At 50.5% G+C, this 25,455-nt stretch overlaps 2 protein-coding genes across 5 annotated transcripts in view; both read right to left on the bottom strand.

Annotated features, from left to right (window-relative positions):
- The window catches only part of CIDEA (cell death inducing DFFA like effector a), a 511,919-nt gene that overhangs the window by 478,775 nt on the left and 7,689 nt on the right, over window positions 1–25,455 (bottom strand). The gene's annotated exons all lie outside the window — the stretch shown is intronic.
- On the bottom strand, window positions 8,110–24,128 carry GRM6 (glutamate metabotropic receptor 6). Of its 4 annotated transcripts, XM_012789996.2 has the most exons (10): window positions 23,425–24,128; window positions 21,344–21,560; window positions 20,901–21,036; window positions 20,163–20,317; window positions 19,049–19,189; window positions 18,757–18,957; window positions 17,033–17,178; window positions 16,323–16,946; window positions 13,518–13,829; window positions 8,110–12,750 (listed from the first exon to the last, which is right to left on the bottom strand). In XM_012789996.2, exons 1-10 carry the CDS (start codon window positions 23,920–23,922, stop codon window positions 12,553–12,555), a joined length of 2,628 nt encoding a protein of 875 aa, XP_012645450.2. In that variant the 5' UTR covers window positions 23,923–24,128; the 3' UTR covers window positions 8,110–12,552. The 4 variants fall into 4 exon arrangements, with proteins under 4 accessions (XP_012645450.2, XP_075849826.1, XP_075849825.1 ...); XM_075993711.1 differs by lacking the exon at window positions 13,518–13,829 and having other exon boundaries at window positions 8,110–8,736; window positions 20,163–20,251; XM_075993710.1 differs by lacking the exon at window positions 13,518–13,829 and having other exon boundaries at window positions 8,110–8,736.

Genomic DNA, 25,455 nt, shown 5'->3' on the forward strand with positions numbered 1-25,455 from the left:
CACTCTGTAGATGTCTGCCTTCACTACTATCCATATAACCTCGAAATCCTAATAACTATCCCCTTACCATGAATACCTGAAAAGCACGTTTCGAAGCTGAGTTGGTTGGTTGTTTATTTTTAATGAATGCAGTTGAACCAGGGCCAAGACCTGCAGTCAGTTTAAGAGTCTTATTCATCTCAGTGACAGCTCCAGGAGCTGTTCCTCAAGCAGAATGACTGCTGTGTGAATGCCTTCCATCTGAGGTTACAGCCCACTTTCCTTGAGCTCATTTCCTGTCAGGTTTGGATCTCTGTGAAATTAGTCCTCTGGGATGCCTATTTACTCATCCCTGTCTGGGAAGGCAAAAAGTAAGTCACTGGCCTAATATATATGTCTAGGCCGACTCAAATATATTTATGGTAACAGTGTTTGGCCAGACAGTGACTTTATTATATCCTACTATATGATTAACAGCTTATTATATGGCCTTCTCTACTAGGGAAGTGCACATTGTCTGGGTGCTAGTCATACTTTTCTCATCTGAAGTAGTGTGGCTCTGCCTGGGCATTCTAACTTGCCCTACCATCACCTTTGGCTCAACCCCTGAAAGAGAATTTTTGAGAACACTGAAATCTTTTCTGCCAGCTGACCCACACAGCATTAGACATTTCACTTATTGAAAGGGGTTTTTCACCACTCCATCCTCAGTGGTGTTAATTCTGAAACATCCAGTAATTCCTAGGACAAGCAGTTCAATCCATACCTTGCTTTTCTGTCCTGTTAATTGGCCACATAGACACTTCGACTGTGACAGAAAGTGAAGGACCACTGTTTGGGACCCTTTGGGGTTGCTGACTGCCAGCTTGCAATGTGCTGTCTTCAGCAGCCCCCTCCTCACACGTCCAGCCCATCTCTATTCCAGGGGGTGCACAAAGACTGCTCCCAGCACACAGCAACTGTGCCATGCAAAGGAGTGCTGAACTTACAGGTGACACCAGTGTCCCCACCCCTCATCAGGACTATAGAAAAAGGTAAGAACCAGAAAAGCTGATCCAGGAATTGCCTCCCACATTGGGGCTTTCTTTGCATACTTCAGAACTACCCAGTGGGCACACCCATTGGAAGTGCTAGTTCTACTGTGCCCAGAGGAAAGGTTTGAGTGGGGGATTAGCATCTAGACTTTGATATTAACATATTCTTCATGTCTATGGGGTCCTGTGAACAGCCACTGAAACTGCCCGCTCTGTAGAGAAAAAAGTTGCTTCAAATTTCCACTTTCAAATTCTTCTAATCCTCTTATGTGAAATATTCCTCATCTCCAGCTGACTGACTGTTGCATCTGGGTTCTTTTTCCCTGTCCACTCACATCTGCCTAGCTTTGAAAGCAGCTTCTCTCTAAGGTGCTGCCTTCCTCCATATCCAGTGGCTGCTTTGAAGCCTGCAGCAGACTCAGGTTTCCAGGTTACTGTGCCTGAGCCTCAGAGTCTTGGAACAAAATAGCCCTCAACTGAATGCCTTTGTTAGAGAAAACAATTTACCCCAAACGTTCATCTGAGAACATTTTTCTGATTCATCTGCTTTCCTTGTTCCCTTGCACTTTTCCCTGCCCTGGCATACACTCTGGGTTAGTTGGCAGAATAATGTGGAGACAGGAAGCTTTCCCACCTGCTCTATCTTGCAGTTGGTGGACTTGTTGGCACTCCTCAACTCTTGCTATATATATTTTTGGTAATATTTTTACTTTTAATATTTTATACCAGTTTGTGAAGGGGAAAAAATACAAGGCTTGATTGTTTCTTATCACTCAAGGATTTCTCAGCTGTGCTAATGATCATTCTCTGCATGTTCTTACTTATAAGTTGGAGCTAAATAATTCATATATCATGCTGATGTCAGGGCTTTCAGTGTGCCCATCACCAGAATCGTGTATATTGTACACAAGAGGTAGACTTTTATCTTTCCCCTTCCCACCTCCCCCCTTCTTAGTTTTTAATGTCAATTTATACCATTTTATGACCATATATATCCCTTATTTAGCTCCAACTTATAAGTAAGAACATGCAGTATTTGTTTTTCCGTTCCTGAGATACTTTACTTAGGATAATGGTCTCCAGTTCCATCCAACTTGTTGCACAAGACATTATTTTATTTGTTATGATAGCAGAGTAGTATTCTATGGTGTATATATACCACAGTTTCTTTATCTACTCATCAGTTGATGGGCACTTAGGTTGGTTCCATAGCTTTGCAATTATAAATTGTGCTAGAATAAACATATGAGTGCATGGGGCCTTTTATATAATGACTTCTTTTCTTTTGGGCAGATACCCAGTAGTGGGATTGTTGGATCAAATGGTAGGTCTACTTTTAGTTCTATGAGAAATCTCCATATTGCCTTCCATAACAGTTGTACTAATTTACCTTACCACAAAGAATGTACAAGTATTCCCTTTTTACCACATCCACACCAACATTCATTGTTTTTTGACTTTTTAGTAACGGTGATTCTGACAGGGGCAAGGTAGTATCTTGTTTGGTTTTAATTTTCATTTCCTTGATGATTAGTAATGTTGGGCATGTTTTAATATGTTTGTTGGTCATTTGTGTATCTTCTTGTGAGATAAGAATCTTTTGCCCACTTAGTGATAGGGTTATTGTTTTTTGATGATTTAAGTTCTTTGTAGATTCTGGATATTAGTCCTTTGTTGAGTATACAGTGTGCAAATATTTTCTCTCATTCTGTAGGTTGTCTGTATACTCTGTTGATTATTTCCTTTGCTGTGCAGAAACTTTTTAGTCTAATTAAGTCTCATTTATTTATTTTTGTTGTTGCTGTATTTGCTTTTGGGATCTTACTCCTAAATTATTTGCCTACTAGTCCAATATCTAGAAGAATTTTTCCTATGTTTTCTTCTAGAATTTTTATGGTTTTAGGTTTTACATTTAAATCTTTAATCCATCTTGAGTTAATTTTTATATGTGGTGAGAGATAGGGTCCAGGTTAATTCTTCTGCATGTGACTATCCAGTTTTCCCCAGCACCATTTATTGAATGGGGCTTCCTTTCCCCAGTGTATGTTTTTGTCTGCTTGGTGAAAATCAGTTGGTCATAGCTATCTGATTTTATTTCTAGAGTCTCTATTCTATTCCATTGGTCTGTGTGTCTAATAATACCATGCTGTTTGGGTTACCATAGCCTTGTAGTATAATTTGAAGTCAGGTAATGTGATGCCTCCAGATTTATCATTTTTTAGTTTTTGGAGAAACGGTCTTGCTCTGTTGCCCAGGCATGAGGGCAGTGGCATCATCACAGCTCACTGCAACCTCAAATTCCTGGGCTCACGTGATCCTCCTGCCTCAGCTACCTAAGTAGTTAAGGATACAGGCACACACCACCATGCCCAGCTAGTTTGTTTTTTTTTTTTTTTTTTTTTTTTTGTATAGAGACAGGGTCTCACTAAGTTGTTCAGGCTAGTCTTGAACCAAGCAATCCTCCCACTTTGGCCTCCCAAAGTGCTGGAATTACAGGTGTTAGCCACCACACCCAGCCCATATTTGTTCCTTTTGCTTAGGATTGCTTTGGCTTTTTGAGGTCTTTTTTGGTTCCATATAAAATTTAGGATTATTTTTTTCTAGGTCTGTGAAAAATGATGTTGGTATTTTGAAGGGAATTGCTTTGAATATGTAAATCACTTTGGGCAGTATAAACATCTTAATGTTGATTCCTCCAATCCATGAGCATGGGAGGTTTTTCCATTTGTTTATGTCATCAACAATTTCTTTCATCAGTGTTTTGTAGTTCTCCTTATAGAGATCTTTCACCTCGTTTTGGTTAAGTATATTCCTAGGTATTTTATTTTCTTTGCAACTACTGTAAATGATATTGAATTCTTGCTGTGACTTTCAGTATATGGAAATGCTACTGATTTGTGTACATTAATTTTGTAACCTGAAACTTTACTGAATTTATTTATCAATTCTAGCAGTTTTTGGTGGAAGCTTTAGGGTTTTCAAGATATAAGATGATATCATTGGCAAATATGGATAGTTTGACCTCCTCTTTTCCAATCTGGATTTTATTTATTTCTCTTGCCTGATTGCTCTGGCTAGGAATTCCAGGTAGTATGCTGAGTAGAAATGGTGACAGTGGGCATCCTTATCTTGTTCCGGTTCTTAGTGGGAATGCTTTCTGCTTTTCTTCATTCAGTATGATGTTGGCTGTGGGTTTTTCAAATATGGCTTTTATTATTTTGAAGTATGTTCATTCTATGCCTAGTTTATTGAGGTTTTTATCACGAAGGTGTGCTGGATTTTATTGAATGATTTTTCTGCATTTATTGAGATGATCATAAGGTCTTTGTTTTTCATTCTGTTTGTGTGATTAATCACATTTATCTATTTACATATATTGAACCATCCTTGCATCCCTGAGATGAAATCCACTTGCTCATGGTGAATTATCTTTTTGAGATGCTGTTGAATTCAGTTTGCTAGTATTTTGTTGAGGATTTTTGCATCTATGTTTATGAGGGATAATGTTCTATAGTTTCTTTTTTTGTTGTGTCCTTTCCTAGCTTTGGTATCATGATGATACTGGCTTTGTAGTATGAGTTAGGGAGGACTCTCTCCTTGGTTTTATGGAACATTTTCATAGGATAAGTACCAGTTCTTCTTTGTATGCCTGGTAGAACTCACCTGTGAATCTGTCTGGTCCTGGGCTTCTTTTGTTGGGAGATTTTTCTATTACTGTTTCAATCTCACTACTCATAATTGGTCTATTTGAGATTTCTATTTCTTCCTGATTTATGCTTGGGAGGTTTATATTTCCAAAAATTGATCCATTTCCACTAGATTTTCTAGTTTGTGTGCATAACGTTTTTCACGGTAGTCCCCTATGATATTTTTTTATTTCTGTGGAATCAGTTGTACTGTCTCCTTTTTCATTTCTGATTTGTTTATCTGAATCTTTTTTCTTCTATTCCTGGTTAATATAGCTAGTGGTCTATACATTTTGTTTACATTTTCAAATAACCAACTTTTCATTGCCTTGCTTCTTTTTGTTTGTTTGGTTGTTTCCATTTCATTTAGTTCTTCCTTGAGCTTTATTTATTTTCTTCTGCTAGCTTTTGGTTTGTTCCTTTTCATTACTTGAGGTGTGACATTAGGTTGTTAATTTGTGATCTTTCTGTCTTTTTGATGTAAGCATTTAAAGGTCCTAATTTCCCCCTTAGCACTGCTTTTTCTGGAATCTTATGTTATCTTTGTCATTCAGTTTCAAAAATATTGATTTCTATCTTAATTTCATCATGACCCAAGGATCAGTGACCCAGAGGTTAATTTCTATGACTTTATGTATACTTGAGAGTTCCTCTTGGAATTGATTTCTAGTTTTATTCCACTGTATTCTGAGAAGATAAATGGGATGATTGCTGAGACTTTTTTGTGGCCTAACATATGATCTGTCAATCTTGCAAAATGCCCCATGTGCTGATGAGAAGACTGTATATTCTGCAGTTTTGGGGTAGAACATTCTGTAAATGTATGCTAGGTCCATTTGTTCTGGTGTCCTGCTTAAGTCTAGTACTTCTTTTTTGACTTTCTGCCTCAATGATCTGTCCAGTTCTGTCAGTGGAGTGTTGAAGTCCCTGGCAATTACAATGCTGCTATTTATTTCTTTGCTTAGATCTAGTAGAATTATTCTATGAATCTGGGAACTACTTTCTTAGGTGCATATATATTTAGGAATGTTTTACCTTCTTGCTTAATTGTTCTCTTTATCATTATATAATGACCATCTTTGTCTTTTTTTTTTTTTACTATTGCTGATTTAAAGTATATCTTATCTGATATTCCCATGATATGTGAGATAATGTTCTATTCATCATTTTGACTAATACCCAGTTGCATTGTTTTCTCCCTTGTGTTACTGTTTTATAGGAGCTGTGATCTTTAACTTTTGGGTGTTTTTACATTGGTGTTTATCAATTGTTCTGTTCCATGTATCAAGCACTTTTAAGCATTTTCTGTAGGGCTGGTGTAGAAGTGATAAATCTCTTAGTATTTCCTTGTCTGGAAAAAAAAAGTTATTTCTCTTTCATTTATGAAACCTAATTTTGCAGGATACAAAATTCTTGGCTGCTAGGTATTCTGTTTAAGAAGATGAAAAATGAGACCCAATGCCTTCTTGGCTTGTAAGTTCTCTGCTGAGAGGTCTGCTGTTAGTCTGATGGGTTTTCTTTTGTAAGTTACTTGCTTTCATCTCTCAGCTTATAGGATTTTCTCCTTCATTTTGACTGTGGCCAGACTGATGACTATGTGCCTTGGTGATGTCCTATTTGCAGTGAAGCTTCCAAGTGTTTGGTGACCATCGTATATCTAGATATCTAAATCTCTAGTGATACCAGGAACATTTTCCTCAGTTATTCTCTCAAATTCATTTTCCATGCTTTTTACATTTTTTTCTTCTCCTTCAGGGATACTTATGATTCTTATATTAGCTCTCTTTGCATATTCCCATATTTCTCAAAGTTATTGTTCATTCTTCTTTATTCTTTTTTTTTTTTTTCTACATTTTTGACTGGATTAATTCAAAAGCTTTTTCTTCAAGCTCTGAAACTCTTTCTTCTGCTTGGTCTAGTCTGTTGTTACAATTATCTGCTATACTTTGAAATTCCCTATATGACTTTCATTTCTTTACGTTTTGCCATATCTTTTCTCGTGTTATTTGTCTCTTTAGGGAATTTTTCATTCATGTACCATATTATTTTGTTTGTTTGTTTCTTTGTCTTGATTTTCAACTTTCACATCTATCCCATTTATCTTACTTGCCATCCAAGTTCTGAATTCCATATCTGACATTTTGACAATTTCCTTTTGGTTGCAGTCTGTTGCTGGAGAACTATTGTGATCCTTTGGGAATGTCAAAATAGTTTTTTCTCATGTTTCTGGAATTATTTTGCTGGTTTCTTCTCAGCTGAAACCTCTTCTGTAAGCTTATAACAGGTTTGCAGTGCACCCCTTCCCCTCTGTTGGGAATTCTCCCACTCATTGAAGAGAAGGAGAGGTCTGGCACACTTGTGTCCCACTCAGGAAGACTGACCCAGCAGGAGAGAGGCAGATGCACTGATACCATTTAACACTGCTGCTATCTTGCACCTCACCCTTCCCCTCTTGTTGTCATGGGTGATCTGCATGCTGCAGAGTGAGTGATCACCCCTCCCAGTTTTGTCACTGGTGGCACTTGTCCCCTGGAGTGGCTTGAGCACTGTCCCACCCATGTCCACAGGTGGCAGCATTTGTTGGCCCACAGCAGCTTGAGCACTACCCCATCTATGTGCATGGGTGGCAGCGATTATTAGCCCACACTGGCTTGAGTGCTGCCCCACTCAGATCTGTGAGCAGCAGTGTTTGTTTGGCCCATAGTAGCTTGAGTGATACCCTGCCTAAGTCTGTGGGTGGTAGCATTTGTCAATCCATAGCAGCCAGAGTATATTATGTAATATACTCTGAAAAGACAAATGTATAAAAGATGTTTCTAAAATATTCTCAACATGGTAGCCAGAGTGGTCCTTTTAATTTGTCAGGCCATCTCATACCTCTTAAAATGCTCCAGTGTAACCCTCGAATGTCTCCTCATCTCACCTAGAATAAAATGAAGTCTATAATTATAATGGCCTACAGGGCCCCACAGGATATATATACTCCATTATGTCATGTAATGGTTAGTTTTATCTGTCAGCTGGCTAGGCTCTAGTACTGAGTTACTTAATCAAGCATTAATCTAGATATGAAGGTGTTTTATAGATGTGATTAATCTCTACAATCAGTTGACTTTAAGGGACATTAACCCCAATAATATGGGTAGGGCTTATCCAGTAAGTTGAAGGCCTTAGGAGAAAAAATCGTGTGTGTGTGTGTGTGTGTGTGTGTGTGTGTGTGTGTGTGTGTGTATTTCCCCTCTTGGTTCTGTTTCTCTGCAGAGCCCTCTCTACCTCTCCCAGGTTGCCTCCTTCCTTCACCTTGCTCCACCACACTAACTTCCTTGGTGGGTCCTCAAATGCACCAGGCAGGCCCCTGCCCCATGTCCTTGCACTCACCACTCCTCCTTCTGGACCCCCTTACCCAGATACCCCATGGCTAACTCCCCATCTCCTTCAGATGAAGCCCACACTGGACTACTCTTCAGAATTCCAGCTCCTCTATTCTCCTTACCCAGCTCTATTTTCTTTTGTCCACAGCACTTGTCACCTTCTAACATATGGTGTCATTTATTGACTTGTCTTGTATGTTGTTTATTGTTTGTCTCTAGGATGTAAATCCCATGAAGGAAGCGGTCCTTGTCTGTCTTGTTCACCAATGCATCTCAGAGTCAGCGCAAGGATACCTGTGGGACTAATCGTGAATGAGCAGTCGGGGGGTCAGTGAGTAGGTGCCCAGGGGTGGCAGATGGGACGTAGGATTGGTTAGCTGTGGGGTTGGGTTAATGGGTAGTGTCTACATGGGCAGTGATTGGCAGGACTGAGGTCAGTGGTGGGTACATGGGGTGAGTGATTTGGGCATCTCTGTAGGAGTCATTAAGGAGGCTCTGTCTTCAGTGGCTGCAGGAGAAATTCATTATCTTGCCCAAGGTCATCAGCTGGTGAGTGGCAGAGCTGCAGTTGGTCTCAAGAAGTCTTAACACAGTGTGACTTCAAGACATGAAAGCTGACTTAAGGAAGTAACAGCAAGACAAAGTCTGTGGGCCCTGGAAAATGATCTGGCAAATAAGAATGAGAAAGATAATGTAGAAATTGCCACTTCAGGTAAATTCAGTATTTAAACAGTCTGGTAGAATAACCTGATAGTACTTAGCCTGACAGATTATAGCAATGAACAGAGCCTGTGACCATGATCTCAGACTATTATCCTTCCTGCTGTTTCTGTTACCATGTAAATGTGAGAATAAATCACACCCAGATGGAGTTTCTGGGAGAGAGCTGGGACCACAGCAATGTGGTGCCATGGAATGATAATTTTTATATTGATGTGTAGGATGGACAAGAGGGAAAAGATATAAGAAACAGTTAATAGTTAGTACTAGTTAGTATTCTTCAGTATTCATTGCCATAGACTAATTAGTATTCTGCAGTAGTAATTGCTGTGGACTAGTTAGTATTCTGCAGTAGTTATTGGCATAGACTGAATCTTTGTGTCACCCCAAAATTCACACGTTGAAATCCTAACCCCTGCTGTGGTGGTATTTGGAGGTAGGGCCTTTGGGAGGTGATCAGGTCACGAGGGTGGAATCCTCATGAGTTGGATTAGTGCCCTTATCAACGAGACCCCAGAGCACCCTCAGCCTTTCTGCCACATTAGGACACAGACAGAAGGCGCCACCAATGAACCAGGAAGCAGCCCTCAGCAGACACCAGATCTGCCAACATCTTGGTCTTGGCCTTTCCAGCCACCAGAATTGTGAGAAATGAATGCCTGTTGTTGATCAGCCCCCCAGACTATGGTTTTCTGTTCCAACAGCCCACACAGAAAGAGGCAGTGATCCACAGTGGAGTGGTGAGGCATGACATTCTCCATCCAGCCCTTTCACTAGTCTGCCCCTCCACATCCGGGGCTGCCTGTTCCCTCCCACTCTCCCCTTCGGTCTCTCCCCATCAGAGCCTTGTCCCTTCTTGGTTCCTACTCCTTACATTTCTTTACCCTTTTCTCATAAGATGAAAGGTCATCTTCAAAACTCCCAAAATTGCTTATAATAACTCTCAGTATTCTCCTCTCTGTCCACATGACAGCAGTTTCCCCTTAAAACCCAAAAGGTAGAAAGTATTTACACTTTGGAATTTTTCATATTGAGAAGCAAAGGTATAATTAAATATGACAAATAGTACTTCTGAAGCAGTTTCATTCTATAAAATGATAGTAGAAGGATTCACTTGGAATTGTGCATTTTATTCCATTTTGAAGGAGTCTTACGAACCACTAGCTATATAAAGAAGCAACAGGAGACTCACATAAAACTTTGGAGAGAAGTTGCATTTGCTTAACAAGATGTAACTAAAGTGAAAGGCAATAATTGTAATAAATTAGGAAGAAATTTCCAAAGCCAAAAATATAATAAACATGAAAAAGCTGTAATAAATGTGTCAGAAAGTTCACACTGGTGAGAAAGCATAAAAATATAATTAATATACAAAGTCCCTCCTATACAAATCTCATCACATCAGACCACAGGGGAAACCACCTTGGGAATAGTTGGGTAAAGCTTATATCAAAATGTAATCTTACTGTTTTTTTAGAGAACTAAAACTGGAGAGAAAAACTGTAATTGTAATAAATTTGAAATAAGCCTTCAACCTAGAACTCCATTTTCCCTGCAACATATAATTCATACTAAAGAGGAACAATTCAAGGACAATGAATGTGAGAAAGCCTTAGGTATAGCTCAGCTCTTATTCAACCACACTGGCAAAGTGTCTTATAAATTCCACAAATTTGAAAAGAAACAAAAATTTTATTCAAGGGTAGAAACAAATTGATGGAACATCAAGGAATTCAAAACTATACATGCAAAAAATGGGAAAACCTTTAGAGAGATGTCAATCTCCACTGAACGCCAAGGAAATGATCAAAGGGAGAAATCACATGTAGACACTGAATGTGGAAAATCCCTTTTGTAGAAGTCAGAACTTTGTACTCATCAGAGAATTCAGAAAGGGGAGAACCCTCATGAATGTACTAGATATGATAACACCGTTAGTAACAGAGGATGTCCCACCATGCACAAGATGGTTCATGTTGTGGAGAAAACCTACAAGTGAACTAAATGTGAGAAATCCCATAAGAGGAAGTTAGAACTCACTGTGCATCAGTTGATTCCCATCAGATAGACAGGAATGAATGTGGGAAGTATGTAGAAGTCTTCCACGAAATCAGAAAACTCATGCTTGGGAGAAATCCTCTAAATGCAATCAATGTGGAAATGCCTTTACTAGAAAATCATTCTAAGTCAGAGTTCAGAGTGGGGAAAATCACACAATGTTTAAAAAAATATGGAAAAGTTTTCAACTAGAAGTTAAAATTCATTACACATCAGAGAATTCATACTGGGAGAAACACTGAGAAAACAGTAAATGCAGAGAAACCTTCATTTTGGAGGTCAGAGTTCACTGACTCTCAAACAGTTCCTACAGGAGAAGAACCCTATAAAAGCACTAATGTGGAAAAGCCTTCAGCAAGAAAACACACCTCATTATACATCAAAGAACCCACAGAGGAGAGAAGCCCTATGGAATAAGGAATTTTGGAATGCATTCAGCAGTAAATGAAACTTCATAATTCACACTTTGGGGAAATCCTAGGAATGCAACAATTGTGCAAAGGAGAATCTGTAATACAACAAAAATGTCCCAAGAAGCCCTATTAATTTAAAAAATGTGGAAATACCTAGTGCCAAGGTCAAAACTTACTGTGCACCAAAGAATCTATCTAGCAGAGGGTCTCTGTGCTGTATAAAGTATGGTACACCCTCAAAATTACTTCCAGACATTACATAACAGGGAATTTATGCTGATTTTAAGAAACAATTTAACAAATTTAAATTCTACCTCAGGGAAACAAAATTCCAAAAGTAAAACCACACTTTTTGTGAAAAAGGTTAGTGACAAATGTCCATGCATGTGTAGTCCAAATGTCTTCCTACTCTGCCTCACACTCTCCTTTCAAGGGGACTTCCTAGTAAATATGGGGAACAAAAGTTGTTATAGTCACCCTAAGTTATCTGCTTGGAACTAATCCTCACTGTGGATACAACTCTGTCACTGCTCCCAACGTAGGGCTCCTGAACACAACTTCCCACAGGCATCACGGGGAGGCAAATGCCACCCTGTGCCTTTAGCTCACACCACTGACACCATACAAGTGCATCTGAGTTTCTAAAGGTCTGAGAGTAACGTGAAGGAGCACACATGGGGAAGGAAAGCAGCTGTGCTCTAAACAGTTCGGCGCTCCCCAATCCCGGGGGAAGACGGCAGTGTGAGGACATCGTGGGCACAGCCCAGCTCTGGGCTCAGTCTCCGGCCGCTGCTCGGGGACCTCACCTGGGCCTGTCCCTCCGTGCCAGCACAACCCCACCTGAGCCACGTTAGTGCGGAATGTAAACCCACAGGTCTCCTCTTGTTGAGACAAAGAGGAGTCTCCCTCCACTCCGGGCTCCTGCACGCTGCCCAGGCTGTGGTGCTCGACCAAGGGACGGAACTCACTCCCACTGGGCCGAGCCGGGGCGTCGTCGCGGCCGGGAGCCTCAGCCTGGAGGAATCAGTAGAGTCTCTCCAGAGGCGGAAGAGCCCTCTCAGTGCCAGTGTCCCCCGCGGGCAGCAAGCTGGGCTGCAGGGGTGTGATGCCGACACACAGGAAGGGGAGACCGACGGGGACGGCGCCGTGCCCTGCAAAGGCCGCCCAGTCTTCATGGACCCCCTGCCCTGACTGCTGCCGGCGGGCCTGGGCTCCTCGCCGCCTCCACCGCGAAGTGAGGGAAGAACAGAAACGAGGAGAGCCAGCAGCCAGTCCCATTCCTGCCCGCCTGCTACTTGGGGTTCTCTGTGCCCTCGCCCTTCGCAGGGGCCACCACCGTGGAGGTTGTCTTGAGGCTCCGCTTCCGCTTCTGCACGTTCTGCTCCGGATGGAACAGGATGACGTAGGTTTTGGGTACGTACAGCATGCCAAGGGACACCGATGCACTCAGGCTCAAGGACACAGTCAGTGTGGTTGTCTGGATGTAGATCTAAGCCGTGGAGAAGGGGTGGGTGGGACGCAGCCCTGTACTCTCCCTTCCCCACCCCGGCGTTCTTGCCACACAGATTGGAGGTGACTAGGAACAAGCGCTCAGAAAAGGACACCAGCCTGAGCAAAGGCATGGAGGCACGAGGAGCTGGCAGGCGTGGCGCGGCTCTGGTGTGGGCAGGAAGGAAAGTGAGTGACAAGTAACCAAGGAAAGGGGGGCTCATCCTCACCATGGATACCACTGGGGAAATGGTCCCTGTGTCTGAAAGGGGCTACAGCATGTTAGTGAGTGAATGAGCATGTTTTTAAACATGCAAATGATGAATGAACACAGATTGAATAAAGGAGCGAATGGGCAAACAATTGAAGACACAGGTGACTAAACAAATGTCCTGCTGTGTACATGAACACATGATCCCACACGTGGACTGACGGATTCATGGGTTAGCAGGTATAAAGTACATGAAGAAGTCAAATTTAAATAAACAAGAAGAGTGGACATTAGGAAGAGTGGTTAGAAGAGTGGATGGGAATAAATGAATGAATGAACAAAGCAAGAAGAGAATGACTGAATGAACAAGCAGGGGCACAGAGGATGAACAAAAGTGTGAATGAGTATTTAAGTATACAAATGAATCAACCAACCAAGCAACCATCCAAGTAATTGAGCGTGCAAATGGGTGGCCCCAGCTATTGGGACAATTGAGCCTTTCAATGGATAGGCAGGAAACGGCCCGGGTAGCAAGACATACTGTAGACCCCAGTTACCTTTTCAGCTGACTGGGCAGTGCCGAAGAAGATGGGCACAAAAGCCAGCCAGATGATGCAGGTGGTGTACATGGTGAAGCCAATGGGCTTGGCCTCATTGAAGGTCTCGGGCACGCCACGGGCCTTGATGGCATACACAGTGCATGTGACCATAAGCAGGAGGCTGTAACCCAGGCAGCCGATGAGGGACAGATCCGACATGTCACACTTGAGCACCCCTCTGGCCTGCTCCGGGTCCACTGTCCGCTGCTCTTCGTAGTCAATGACACTGTGTGGGGGCTTGGCCCCCAGCCATGCTATCACCCCCACCACCTGCAGGAGCCAATGGTGTGTCAGAGACATGGCTCTTTCCAGGGACAAGCCCATCCTGGCCCCCCACCAAGGTCTCTGGCAAGTTAGGGTCCCCTGGGGCCTCCCAACCTGCTGCGAGGGATGCTCTGGCCTGAGAGGCACTGTGAAGAGAGGAGGGCAGAGCAGGAGGGGCCACCAGGGCAAAGGCCTGTAGTCAGGCAGGTGGGGAGAGAGGCTGCCATAGGGGTGTGGGGTTGATGGCAGCATCAGGGCAGGTTGGGTAAGGGGTAACTCTGTGTCCTCTTCCTGTATTTTAACCATCACCAGCCATTTATTGAGCTCCTTCAAAGTATGGTGGCTGCAGGTGGAAGCTCTGGAATCGTGGCCCTAAACACATCGTCCTCTGGCCTCTGTTTCTCCATCTACAGAATGGAAACCTTCCTATTCTGTTGTGAGGACACAATACTGTCTTGGGGGAGTAGCTGGTACAGGTGCCACTAAACGGGGCCAGGCCCAGAGAGATGTATGCCCCCCACAGTTCCAGGTCGGCACTATCCTCTCCCTCCTGCAGGTGTGAAAGCACAGTTTGATCACGTCTAGCGACACAGCAGAACTAGTTCCTGAGGACCCCTTCCTTCTCCAAATCCAGAGAATTGTTGAACTAAATAAAATGAAATATGTGTGACTGTATTACAGATGACAGGCAAGAGAAACAAAGGAGGCACCCAGTGGAGAGTAGGAAGAATGTGAGCTGATGCTGGGTGTCCTAAAGAGTGCCAGGGTCAAAACAGGCCTCGACAGGCGGAGAGGGAGTTTCAGTTCCCTCACACTGACAGAAGACAAGACCTTGAGCCAAGGGAAGCTGGGGAGCAGGAACTAAGACACTTGCATCATGGGAGACCCTGGAAGGGCTGCCCCGTACATGCATGCAGGCTGTTCACTGCGTAAGAGCGCCTGGCCAGAGGAGCAGACGGGGCCGGATCTGGCTGGCGCACCAGTGCCATGCTGTGCGCCAGGAGAGGGCTGTGTGGCCCTGCAGGAAGGAAGGCTGTGTGACATCTGTCCACCCAGGAGCAGCTTTGTGATTCTGCCACAGGCAGCAGATCCATGAACTAGAGACTAACAAAATAAAACCCCACCCACTGTCCAGGAAGACAGGGTGGAAATTCCTGCTGGAACCAGGCTCTAGTTGGGGAGAGAAAGTCGCTCATAAGAACTAACACCCAGGCCTGCGATGCACAGGAGCAGCACCTGACGCGTTGCAACTCGTGTGGCTGACAGGGACTGCACGTGTCACACACGTGAGGGACTCCAACCAGACAGCAGAGAATGAGCAAAGGGCAGGGACAGGTGGATCACAGAAGAGGCAATCCCCATGGCCAGGTGCACAGGTATTAACTGTAGGCAAATTAATGCAACAGTGAGATGCCATTTCACATCCACCATGACGTGGTAATCATAGAAAATGCCTGGTGAAGTTGGCGGTTTGCCTCTTCATGAGCCCCGCTGTGTGTGGAAAGCAGGTGTGTGTGACGTGGGGTGCACACAGGCGCCGGGGAGGCGAGCCCCGGGGAGGGCGTGTTGAATGTGGTCTGAGCACCTCCCCAAGTGTATGGGGAGCCACAGCGTGTTTTAGGGAGGGAAGTGGCGGGCACCTTCTTAGGACACACCATGCACACGAGATTCTAGGCGTGACCAGGTGATGCTCAGGCCCTGTCGTCCGGAGGAGGACGGCGGCACCGTTCAGTGCCAGCAGCCGCGTGAGCCAAGGTCGCGGGGGGCCTGGTCGCGGTGTGGCAGGGCCAGGTAGAGAGGAGGGCGTTCCTGCAGTGGAGTGTGCCACCCTCCACCTGGCCCTCAGAATCCAGCTGGTCTGCAATGTCACACCAAGTTACCCTCCCGTGCCATCTGTGTCTTAGCGCCCTTTGCACAGAAAACCTCCAAGCTTCCCACTCTCTGGGAATCGTCCCCAATGCGGAAATGCTACTGTCTCAGGGAAAGCCCGGGCAGCTCTGTTTCCGATGCACATCGCGCCAGGCAACACTGGCATATAGTGCAAGAAGATGCTCTGCGCCCACAAAATACCGGGCCCTGTGCCTCTCATCCATGTCACCCAATAAACTGGGCAGCAGTCGCCTCCTTGCAGAAACTGAGGAGAACCAGTCAGAGCTCTCTGTCCTCCCCATGCGTGGCTGGCTTGTGCACAAGTGTCTGCTCATGAGAACAACTTCCTCGCTGCACAGAAAGACGGCGGGGTGCTCACGCTCCCACCTCATTGTCCCGTTCTCCCTCACAGTCTGAACGGGGGACTGCTGCTCCCAACCGAGCTTTCTCATCACAGCAGAGAGCAGGTTCTATCTCCCACGGCTGTTTCTTTGTTCACTTTAACACAGGAGCCAAAGCAGAAAAACGCAACTCTAGAAATAGCACTTTTCTGATTTAAAGTGGAAGACAGTGCCCCTGGCTGCCCCAGCCTCATGTGGCCGCCCTGGCCCTTGGAACCTAAGGACCCACCTGCAGGGAGGTGAGGCTGAAGGTGATGACCAGCTGTGACGTGGGGCTGATGAAGGGCGGGGGCGTGACGGAGCGCTTGCCCTGCTCAAAGATGCGGTAGATTCGGTTGGTCTTGGTCAGCAGGGCGGAGTAGCTGAGGGTGGTGCCCAGGCCCAGGAAGAGCCGGCGGGCAGCGCAGACTGCGTCCCCAGGCTCCGCCACCATGAGGAAGGTGATGGCGTAGATGAGAAAGATGCCGGTGAGGAGCACGTAGCTGAGCTCACGGCCAGAGGCCCGGACGATGGGTGTGTTGTTGTGCCTCACAAAGGTGGCCACCACCGTGGTGGTGGCCATGATGCCCAGCACGGCCAGGAGGAGGGGCGGGGCCGCCCACGGGGAGGACCAGGTCAGGCGGACCACAGGCGTGGGACGGCAGCCTGTGTGGTTAGGTGTGGGCCTCATGTCCCCAGGACACGCCTCGCAGGTGAACTCGTCCACCTGGAAGCGGTACCCATCACAGGCCTCGCAGTGCCAACAACAAGGGACGCCCTTCACCATCTTCTTCCGCTCACCCGGCCCACAGGGGAGGCTGCACTGAGACGAGGGCACCTCACGGGAGTCGCTAGACCACTGCAGGGCTTCCACCTGGGACACATGGAACGCAGCTGGTGGCCTCTGCCTCCTGGGACCGTGGCCCGCCCCCCACACCTGGGGTCAGTCTGTGCACTCACGTCCAGCCTGAGGGCCTCTGCCCACTGGCCCACCGCCTGGTACCCGCCACTGCTGGCGCTGCCGTTGGGGGCCTGGTACTGGAAGATGTCGTACCGCCCCGGGGCATCTCCGTTCTCATTGAACATCACAGGGGTTCCCGCGCTGCCTGGAGAGAGAGCCTGTCATCCTCAGCTAGTTCTCTGGCCCATCAGAGCCAGCCTCCTGGGGAGGCCCCCGGGACCGCCGGCCAGGAGACAGGAACAGCCTCACAGGCCGGAGGACATGCTGCGCGCAAGGGAGGTACGGGCCAGCTGCAGGCGTCACCGCTGGCTTGCACTGGGACGGCTACTACAAAAGGCAAATAACGAGTGCTGGTGCCCGGTGCAGACTGGAACCCTCGTGCACTGTCGGTGGGAATGAGAAAAGGTGCAGCTGCTACGGAACAATGTGGCAGTTCCTTGGAAAATTAAACGCACAATTACCACGTGGCTCCGCAATCTCCTCCTGGGCACACACCCGAAAGAACGGGAAGCAGGGTCTCAGAGACCTCCGCGCACGGCAGCACTGTGCGTGCCAGCCACAGCGAGAGCAGCCCCAGTGCCCGCTGGTGGACAGAGACACAGCATGACATGCCAGGCAGTGGACCATCGCTCACCGCAGAAGGAAATCCTGTCACACGCTACAACACGGATGAACCTGAGGACATCACGCTGAGTGAAATAAACCAGTCGCAAAAGAACACTGAGGAGTGGCCACGCTCAGAGACAGAAAGGAGACGCGGTGCAGGGCCCGGGAGGGGAGGTGTTAACGGCATGCGGTTTTGGTTTCACAGGATGAAAACAGGCCTGGAGAGGGGCGGTGGTGATGGTGATGGCACAGCATTATCGATGTATTTAATCCCACTGAACTGCACATTCCAAAGTGGTTATGATGGTGAATTTTATGTTCATGTGTGTTTTACCACAATTAAAAAAGAAAGTTTCACCATCCAGCCCAGGGGACGGGCTCAGACTTGGCCCGAGGTCTGCGTGATGGCACGAGTGGGCACCGATCTGAACGATCGGCTGTTTCTTTCAGAAGCTTGTTCTGCCGGCTGTGCAGCTGGCGTGGGGCAACACCAAGTTGAATTAATTAGCAGAGAGCATGGCAGAGAGAAAATGGTCAATATTTGGTGGAAGAACAGAGATTTTAATTTTATGAAGGATCTTAGTTGAACAAAAGCGTATCTCTCCCACAAACCATGGGCATAGCTTGAGTCTCTTTGGGTCTCTTCAAAGGACATAATTTTGAGCCAAGATCATGTGCCAGGCCCTGCGCTGGTACCCAGGGACACATCAGACTCATGCCTGTGCCTCATGCGTGACAGAGTGGGCAGTGGTCCCCAGGCCGGCCCCCCTGCAGTCTTAGCTGTGCCCCACCCCCACCCAGAGTCCCGACACCTCTCAGTGCTGTGCAGGGGTGAGGAGAGCTGTGTGGGGTCCACAGGCTCCCCGGCAGAAGGGATTTCAGAGAAGTTCCCAACATCTGAAATCTGCAAATCGGGGTAGGATGCTGAAGCCCAGGGAGGGAGGCGTGTTAAAAAGTGAGGGCCAGAAGTTGGCTCAAGTCTCCAGCAGTTGGCCTCAGGTCCCCTAGACCATTCTGCCTCTCCCACCCCCTTCCATCCTGAGTCATCCCAGACCCCCAGAGAAGCCCACCCCGCCGACTTCCCTTCACTGCGGTTCGTGCACAGACATCCACTCACCATTGAAGCGCACGGCTCGAATATACTGCAGCAGCGTCCGCCCATCAGTGGGCTCCATCGCCGGGCACAGGCCCGTGTGGCCGGGACAGAGCGCCTGGTGCATGCTGTGGAGGGCGTGGGCAATGGCGTACACAGCATCAATCACAAACTGCACCTTGCCCTCCTGCTCGTAGGTGGAGTCCCGGCCGATGCGTTCCTCGCCTGCCCTAGGGATGCCCAGAGGAAGTGTGCCTGGCCCTATGCACCCGCCTGGGCTCCCGCCTTCTCCCTCACCACCCTGGGCAGCTCTCACCTGTGCACTTGCGGGTGGACTCATCCGACTGGGTACCTGAACTGGTCAGCTTGCAGTTAAAATTCTCTTCCCAGAACTCGGCAAACCAAATGTTCCTGCGGTTGTTCTCCAGGGAGCGAGTCATGAAGTACTGGTCAAACCCTAACAGGCAGGGAAGGAGAGAGAGTGGTGGCCATCTGAGCCAGCCATGGTTCTCCTGTAACCGTTCGCCACTTGTCCACTTTGCAGCTAAGAGTGGCCATGTGACCAAGTTCTGGCTGGTGAATTCAAAGCCAGCTGGGGGCTCCAGGGTAGAATTTGCATTCCAGTGCAAACTCAGAGCCTCACCATTTGAAAGACTTTTAACCCTGCTTTTTCTTTGCTGGTTAGGATGTTGCTGTGAAGATGTAACGTGTGGAGCTTCAGCAGCCATCTTGTGAATAAGAGGCCACAGCACAGAAATATGAAGCAACCACAGAGAATGTAGAACAGAAGAATGGACAGAACCCAGGGCTTTGAGAGCATCTGTGACTGACTGTCTCACACCTGGAATTACCTCCTTTCAGACCTCTTGTCTTATGATGAAATGCCATTATTGCTAAAACCACTTTCAGTCCAGTTTGTCACTTGCAACTAAATGCATTCTAATTGAAGGAAAGGGTGTGACAGTATATACTCCAAAAGCCTAGTAGTCCCTGGGAATCAGGGGTCAGCCTTTACAAGGGTCTGCACTTCATAAAATAACCCTGAACATGTCAGCAAGGCGTCTTCAGCTCAGCCTTGTGGGAAGGGAGCAATGCTACTGCAGAGAGAACTGCGCCGCGGGCGCCATCCAGACCCTCACAGGCGCTGTGGGGGCCCTCACTGATCGGCAGGGCCGTGTGTTCCACGTCCTTCCTTTCTCTTCCTCCCACCCTCACCCTCACATTAGAGTGCCTTTGGTAGGACCAGAAATACCAGCACTAAATTAAAAACCAAAAACTAACAATCCTTCACCCCATACAGTGAGTGTGCCTCTCCTCATCCACCGTCTCATTCAGATGCCATCTGGAAGGCTGTATCCACAGATCTCGGAACCCTAGAAGGGGCCTGGATCATGGTTCCAAGGACACGGATGCGGAGAATGAGCGCTCACCATCGATGGAGGCCCTCTTGGGCAGGATGGTGATGGCCCCCACGGCCACGTCCTCCAGGCTCAGGATGGGCGAGGTCTTGGCTCCCCAGCTGTCTGAGCCGACCCACAGGAAGTGTCCTGTCAGGTTGGCCTGGCGTGCTGCCTCCAGGACCCGCCTGGCAGGGGCGGGCTGGGGTGAGTGAAGGCCCGGGGTCCCCCTCCGGCTCAGCCCTGCCCGGCCCGCTCAGCATCACTCGCCTGATCCTCATTCCTCAGTGACAAGAACAGCAGGGGTTTAAGGCGCTCTCCCTGGGCTTCCCTCCACCCCAGGCCTGCCCACTGCTCCACACTGGCCCTCACAGGGGCTACATGGGGCAAAACCCAGGCCAGGGAGAAGGCCGCCCAGCCCCGCACTCCTCCCCCAGTGTCACGCCCAGCCTGCAGGCTGGAAGGAGAGGTCACCAGCTGTCTACACTGCCCCTGTGGCGCCTTCTCCCACCTCATTTACACACTCAGATCCGCCCACAGGTCTCTCCCCGCTGTGAACTGCAAAGATCAACAAGCATTCTGGATATTTCCAAGGCGAGGCTTGGAGCATCTCTACCCAGACAAGGCCTGATTCATCACTGGGCACCAGACCCCGGGCAGCAGGAAAGCGGTGGGGAGGAGGAAAGCAGAAAGGGTGTGCCTGGCTGGGACAGGACCCTCAGGGAGAGCCTCCAAAGAACATGTGATTGAATGAATGTGCCACCATCCCACCTGATGTCATCCTCGTTGGCAAAGATGATGATACCCCGGGCGTTTGGTGTCTCCATGAGTCTCCTGATGACCTTGTTGAATTCTCCTGGCTTCGGTTCCCTGGGAATCTTGATGGACTGGGCAATACACACCCCCCCTGGGTGTTGGGGATGCCAAGGTCAGCTCTTGCCCCAACTGCCCACACACCCACCTGGCCACCACTGCATAAGCCTGTGTAGCACAGCTGAGGGGTCTGGGGGCTGAAATCTAACCTGGGTCCCCCTGCCTGGCCACAAGGCAAGCACTCCAAAGGAGGGGGCATCCACCCATGTGGAACACCATCCGGGCCCAGGAGGCCCGACATGGACCGATGCCCCATCTCTTGGCTTCCGCCCCATCACCAGCCTCTGGCTCCCACCTCTGTAGGTTCCTTGATGTTTTGGAGCCCCCAGCCCCCAGCTCACCAGCCTCTCGGGAGATTTGCACAAAGGCCTCAACCCCACTCTCGCCATAGTTGCCCTCTGAAGCCAGTGTAGACACGTAGTTCCATCCCAGCGCCCGCACGATGTCCACCATGGCCTGGGCCTGGTAGGAGTCTGGCGGCACTACCCGAGAGAAGAAGTCGTAGCGTGTGGAGTCGCTGAGCTCTGGGGCGGTGGAAGCATAGCTGATCTGGGGTATCTGCAGGCAGGAAGGACAGCTGGGTTGTGACAGAGGGTCAGGTACTCCAGGGAGAGAGGGTGGTGGGGACCCAGGACATGGATGGGACACAGAAGGTTTGGGGTAGGGAGCTGGGGGCCAGACCTGGACAAAGATGGGGCATGAAAGGTTCGGAGTGGGGACCTGGGCCCCAGCTGAGGCAGCCACAGGAAGGGGCCAGAAAAGGTCTGCATTTGTGAGTGGGTCTCTGAGTAGGAGAGGGGAGAGGGCAGGGCCACCATCTGTAGTCGTGCAAGCTGTGTTCTGAGCAAGGCACCCCAGCAAAGGGCTTGTAGCCGGTCCAGGTGCACCTGGCTGGGAAAAGGGCATCCTTGTCAGCCCAGAGGAAAGCACATTCTCCTAACTCACACCAAGGGTGGCTGGCGGAGGGGTGCGGCCCTGGGAGGATCAGAGCAGACGGGGCAGCTGGAGCCGGTGTTTGATTTAAGTCTGTGTCTGGCCTAACAGAAGGGCTTGCTGGAAACTGGGTTTCCGTGTGTGCGTTATGAGCAATTACGGCAGAGATTATGGCGCTGGTGGCAGAGGCCTGAGAGCATGGGGGGCGGGGCGGGGTGGGGGCGGGGCGCGGCGGGCAGCGCTCAGGGAAGCACTGGCGAGCCGGCGCGGGCCGGGGCGGAGGGGCCGGCGAGCCTGGGCTGTTGGGCGCGGGCGGGCGGGAGTGCGGCCGGCGCGGAGTCCCAGCCTCTCCCGCGCGACCTCGCCCGCCCGCGGAGGCTGGCTGGAAACGCCGGGCCTCAGGGCTGCGGCTGCGCACTGAAGGCCCGCTCTTCGGGGCTCCCGAAAGGCCGGGCGTGCGCGCTGTGCGCGCGTTCCGATCGTTTCTGTCTCGGCGCCGGCTGCTGGCGTCTGGAGACAGAGCTGCGGCGCCCCGTCCCGGCCTGGCGCCAGGGCCCCGCTCCCCTCCGCGCAGCCCGCGCCGCCCCGACGCCGGGCGGGAAGCCCGCACTCGGCCTAGAGGGGAGAGGAACCGGACGGGGCAGGGAGGGCACGGGCACGGCGGGGGGCACCCGGCAGCCGCACTGCCTCGACGGCGCCACGCTGCGGCGTGTCCGTGCGCGCCGCGCCGACACTGCCGCCCAGAGGAAGCGGTGGGGACTTGGGGCGCGCAGGTGACAGAGGGGCCCGGAGCTGCTCCTGGGAGAACGGGAGAAACCCAGGAGAAGGAAAGCCCTCCTCCGGGCGGAGGAGCAGAGGCTTCCTCCCTTCACAGACAGTCCCTGCTCCCGGAACCCCAGCAGGCCTGCCCCACAGCCCCCAGCGAAGACCACTACAGAGAACCCCCAAACCGCGACACCAGGGCCCTCATCCCTGAGTCCCCGCGCGCCCAAGGAAGGGAAGCAAAGCCCACTGTCCCTTTGCACGGGCCCCTCAAGGGAGGTTTCAGGCAGACATTTTAAAAACGAATTTAAATGATCAACAAGGAGAGCAGTACTAGAACTTTCAGGCCTATCCACCTCCCGCCCCAGAGCAGCGGGGGCAGGAGCACCCCAGGGCTGTGCAGGGCGTGCCCAGACACGACACCTGAGCAGGCGGGCCAGTGGAGGCCGACGTCCAGGTGCCTCCTCTGGCCAGCCTGGCCCCGCGGCGCCCTCGTCAGCCCCTGACTCGCACCCAGGGGCTGGCGCGGCGGCGGGCGGGCAGATGAGGGGCCGGGGAGGCGGCGGGGCACGACCTGATCGCGGCCTCCGTCTGGCCTGGCGTGGTGTGAATTAGAGCGTGGAGGCGGGGGCTCTTCCGGAAGGGGGCAAAGGAAGAAGACATCGGCCACCCCAGGGCGAGGACAGGAGGGACGTGCTGGAAAGCGAAGCCGCCCCGCGACCCTCACCGCAAACAGGCGCAGTACGTTGGCGACCATGATGGAGACAGAGCTGGCCGAGGCGCCCACGACGGCCACGACGCGCTCGGGGGGCGCGGCGCGCAGAGGGGGGACGCCCCCAGGGCAGCGCAGGCCCACCTCGTCGCCGTCGCCGCGGCCGCGGATCAGCGCCTGGACGAAGCTCAGCGCCTGCTCCAGCGCGTACGTGTCCCGCGAGCAGGTGTCCAGCAGCCGCGCGCCAAGGCGCACGCCGGGCAGCAGCGCGGGGTCGGCGTTGACGCGGTCCAGGGCGTACAGCATGGCCTCGAGCCGGTGCACGCCCTGCTCCTTCTTCAGCGGCCCGCACGCCCGGCCCGCCGCGCCGCGCGCGTGCACCGGGAACAGGCCGCCCAGCGTGAGGCCGCCCGCCAGGCGCACCGAGCCCGCGGCGCGCGCCAGGCCCGCCTGAGCCAGCCATGCCAGCAGCGCCAGCAGCAGCGGCTCGCGGGCACGCCGGGGCCGCGCCATCGCTCGCGGGCTGCGGGAGGGCGACGGACGGCGGCGAGCGCTCTCCCGCACTCCTGAGCGCGGGCGCGGGCGCGGGCGCGGGCCAGGTCTCCACCCCGGCCCTGCTCGGACAGCCTGGCCCTCTTCCTCCGGAGCCGCCCCGGCGCACGCCCAGGCACACTCCGGAGCCACAGTCACCTGTGCAGCCGCCGCCGTGGGGCCAGGACGAGTCTGTGACAGATGCCAACGGCCCTGAGCCAGAGGGGATTTAAGGATTCTGGGGAGGGATGAGAGGCCGCCCTGAGGGCGGAGGCCCCCCTGAGCACGAGGGCGGAGGCTCGGTTCTGCTCGCTGCCTTCCCTCCCTGTCTTCCTGAAGTCCCACCCAGACTCTCTCTGGTCTGTCTCTGTCTCTAGATCTCCTGTCTGTTTCTCTCTCTGTCCTGTCCCTCCTCTTCTCGGAGCTGTCTAGTCTTCTTACCTCTGTCTCTCCCTCCCTCCCTCTGTCTGGCCCTCTCTTTCCTGGCCACCAGCCCTCTTGAAGGTACTCCCCGGCCTTCTCCTTGCAAAACCCCAGGTAGACCAGGGAAGCAGGAGCGAGCAGACCTTTAAACATTAGGTGTACAACCACCCCGCAGATGCAGACCGGGAAATGGAGCCTGAAGGAGAGGACACACAGGGACACACAGTTGGTATGTGTCAGCACCAGGATTTGCACCCAGAATGGTGTAAAACCACCAGCCCACACTGCCTTGATGGAGGGAGGCACGGCCCAGTCCCATGCAGCTCAGCCCCCACCTCTTGCAAAGGAAGCTGGAACCCTAAGGAGTTGTCCTGGCGGTGTCCACAGCCTGCCCTGGCTCTGGAGCTGTGCCTCGCTTTCCTTGGGGGCCAAGGTGAGGGCCCTCACCCAGCTCTGAGGCCCCAGATTTGGCTCTGGCTGAGAGAGCAGAGGGCAAGCTGGAGACAGGTGGCGAGCTCCCAGCCACAGGGATTAGCAGGCTCCTGGTACAGGGGCCTGAGCCGGCTTGGGCTCCATTAGATGGGTGGATTAGGGTGGCCATGGGGATATGGGCAAGGCTGGCAGAGGGAACTAGTCACATGCCACCTTTCTCTCTGTCCCCACCACAGCCAATGGCGTGGTCTCCTTTCCCAGAACCACCTCTCCTGGGGGAGGCCAGTCCAGCTGTTTCCACGCATTTTACAAGTGGGAAGGGTGGGCCCTCAGCAGGCACAAGGCCGGAGCCCGCGGCTGCAAAGGTACCGCTCAAGGCTTTGGAGACAAAGCCACACAGCCCTGCACAGCCCTTCCCTGCTCCGGAGGGGCCAGGTGGGCTCCCGACTTAAATGGCCACAGCAGCCACTGGCACCTGACTGCAGCAGGGACCCTCAGGGAGCAGGAGCAGAAGCCGGGAGACCAGCAAGAGTCCCCCCCCACTCCCCCAAGGGTGTGGGAGGGAGGCCAGCCCACCTGTGCTCCTCCTTTCCGTCACTGGTCACATAGTGGCGGCTGGTGTTTATAAGTGCCTTCTCCACCACCCGTTCCACGTCCCTT

Source organism: Microcebus murinus, chromosome 17 (genome assembly GCF_040939455.1).
Source record: "Microcebus murinus isolate Inina chromosome 17, M.murinus_Inina_mat1.0, whole genome shotgun sequence".
In the NCBI taxonomy this organism is placed as follows: Eukaryota; Metazoa; Chordata; class Mammalia; order Primates; family Cheirogaleidae; genus Microcebus; species Microcebus murinus.

What these genes read in the sequence shown, in the direction of transcription:
- GRM6 (XM_012789996.2), bottom strand. Translation starts at nt 23,922, where the DNA reads ATGGCGCGGCCCCGGCGTGCCCGCGAGCCGCTGCTGCTGGCGCTGCTG. An exon ending in ACGTACTGCGCCTGTTTGCG is followed by an intron (nt 21,561 to 23,424) that starts GTGAGGGTCGCG and finishes TCCTGCCTGCAG; the next exon opens with ATACCCCAGATCAGCTATGC. An exon ending in CAAGAGGGCCTCCATCGATG is followed by an intron (nt 19,190 to 20,162) that starts GTGAGCGCTCAT and finishes CCTGCCTGTTAG; the next exon opens with GGTTTGACCAGTACTTCATG.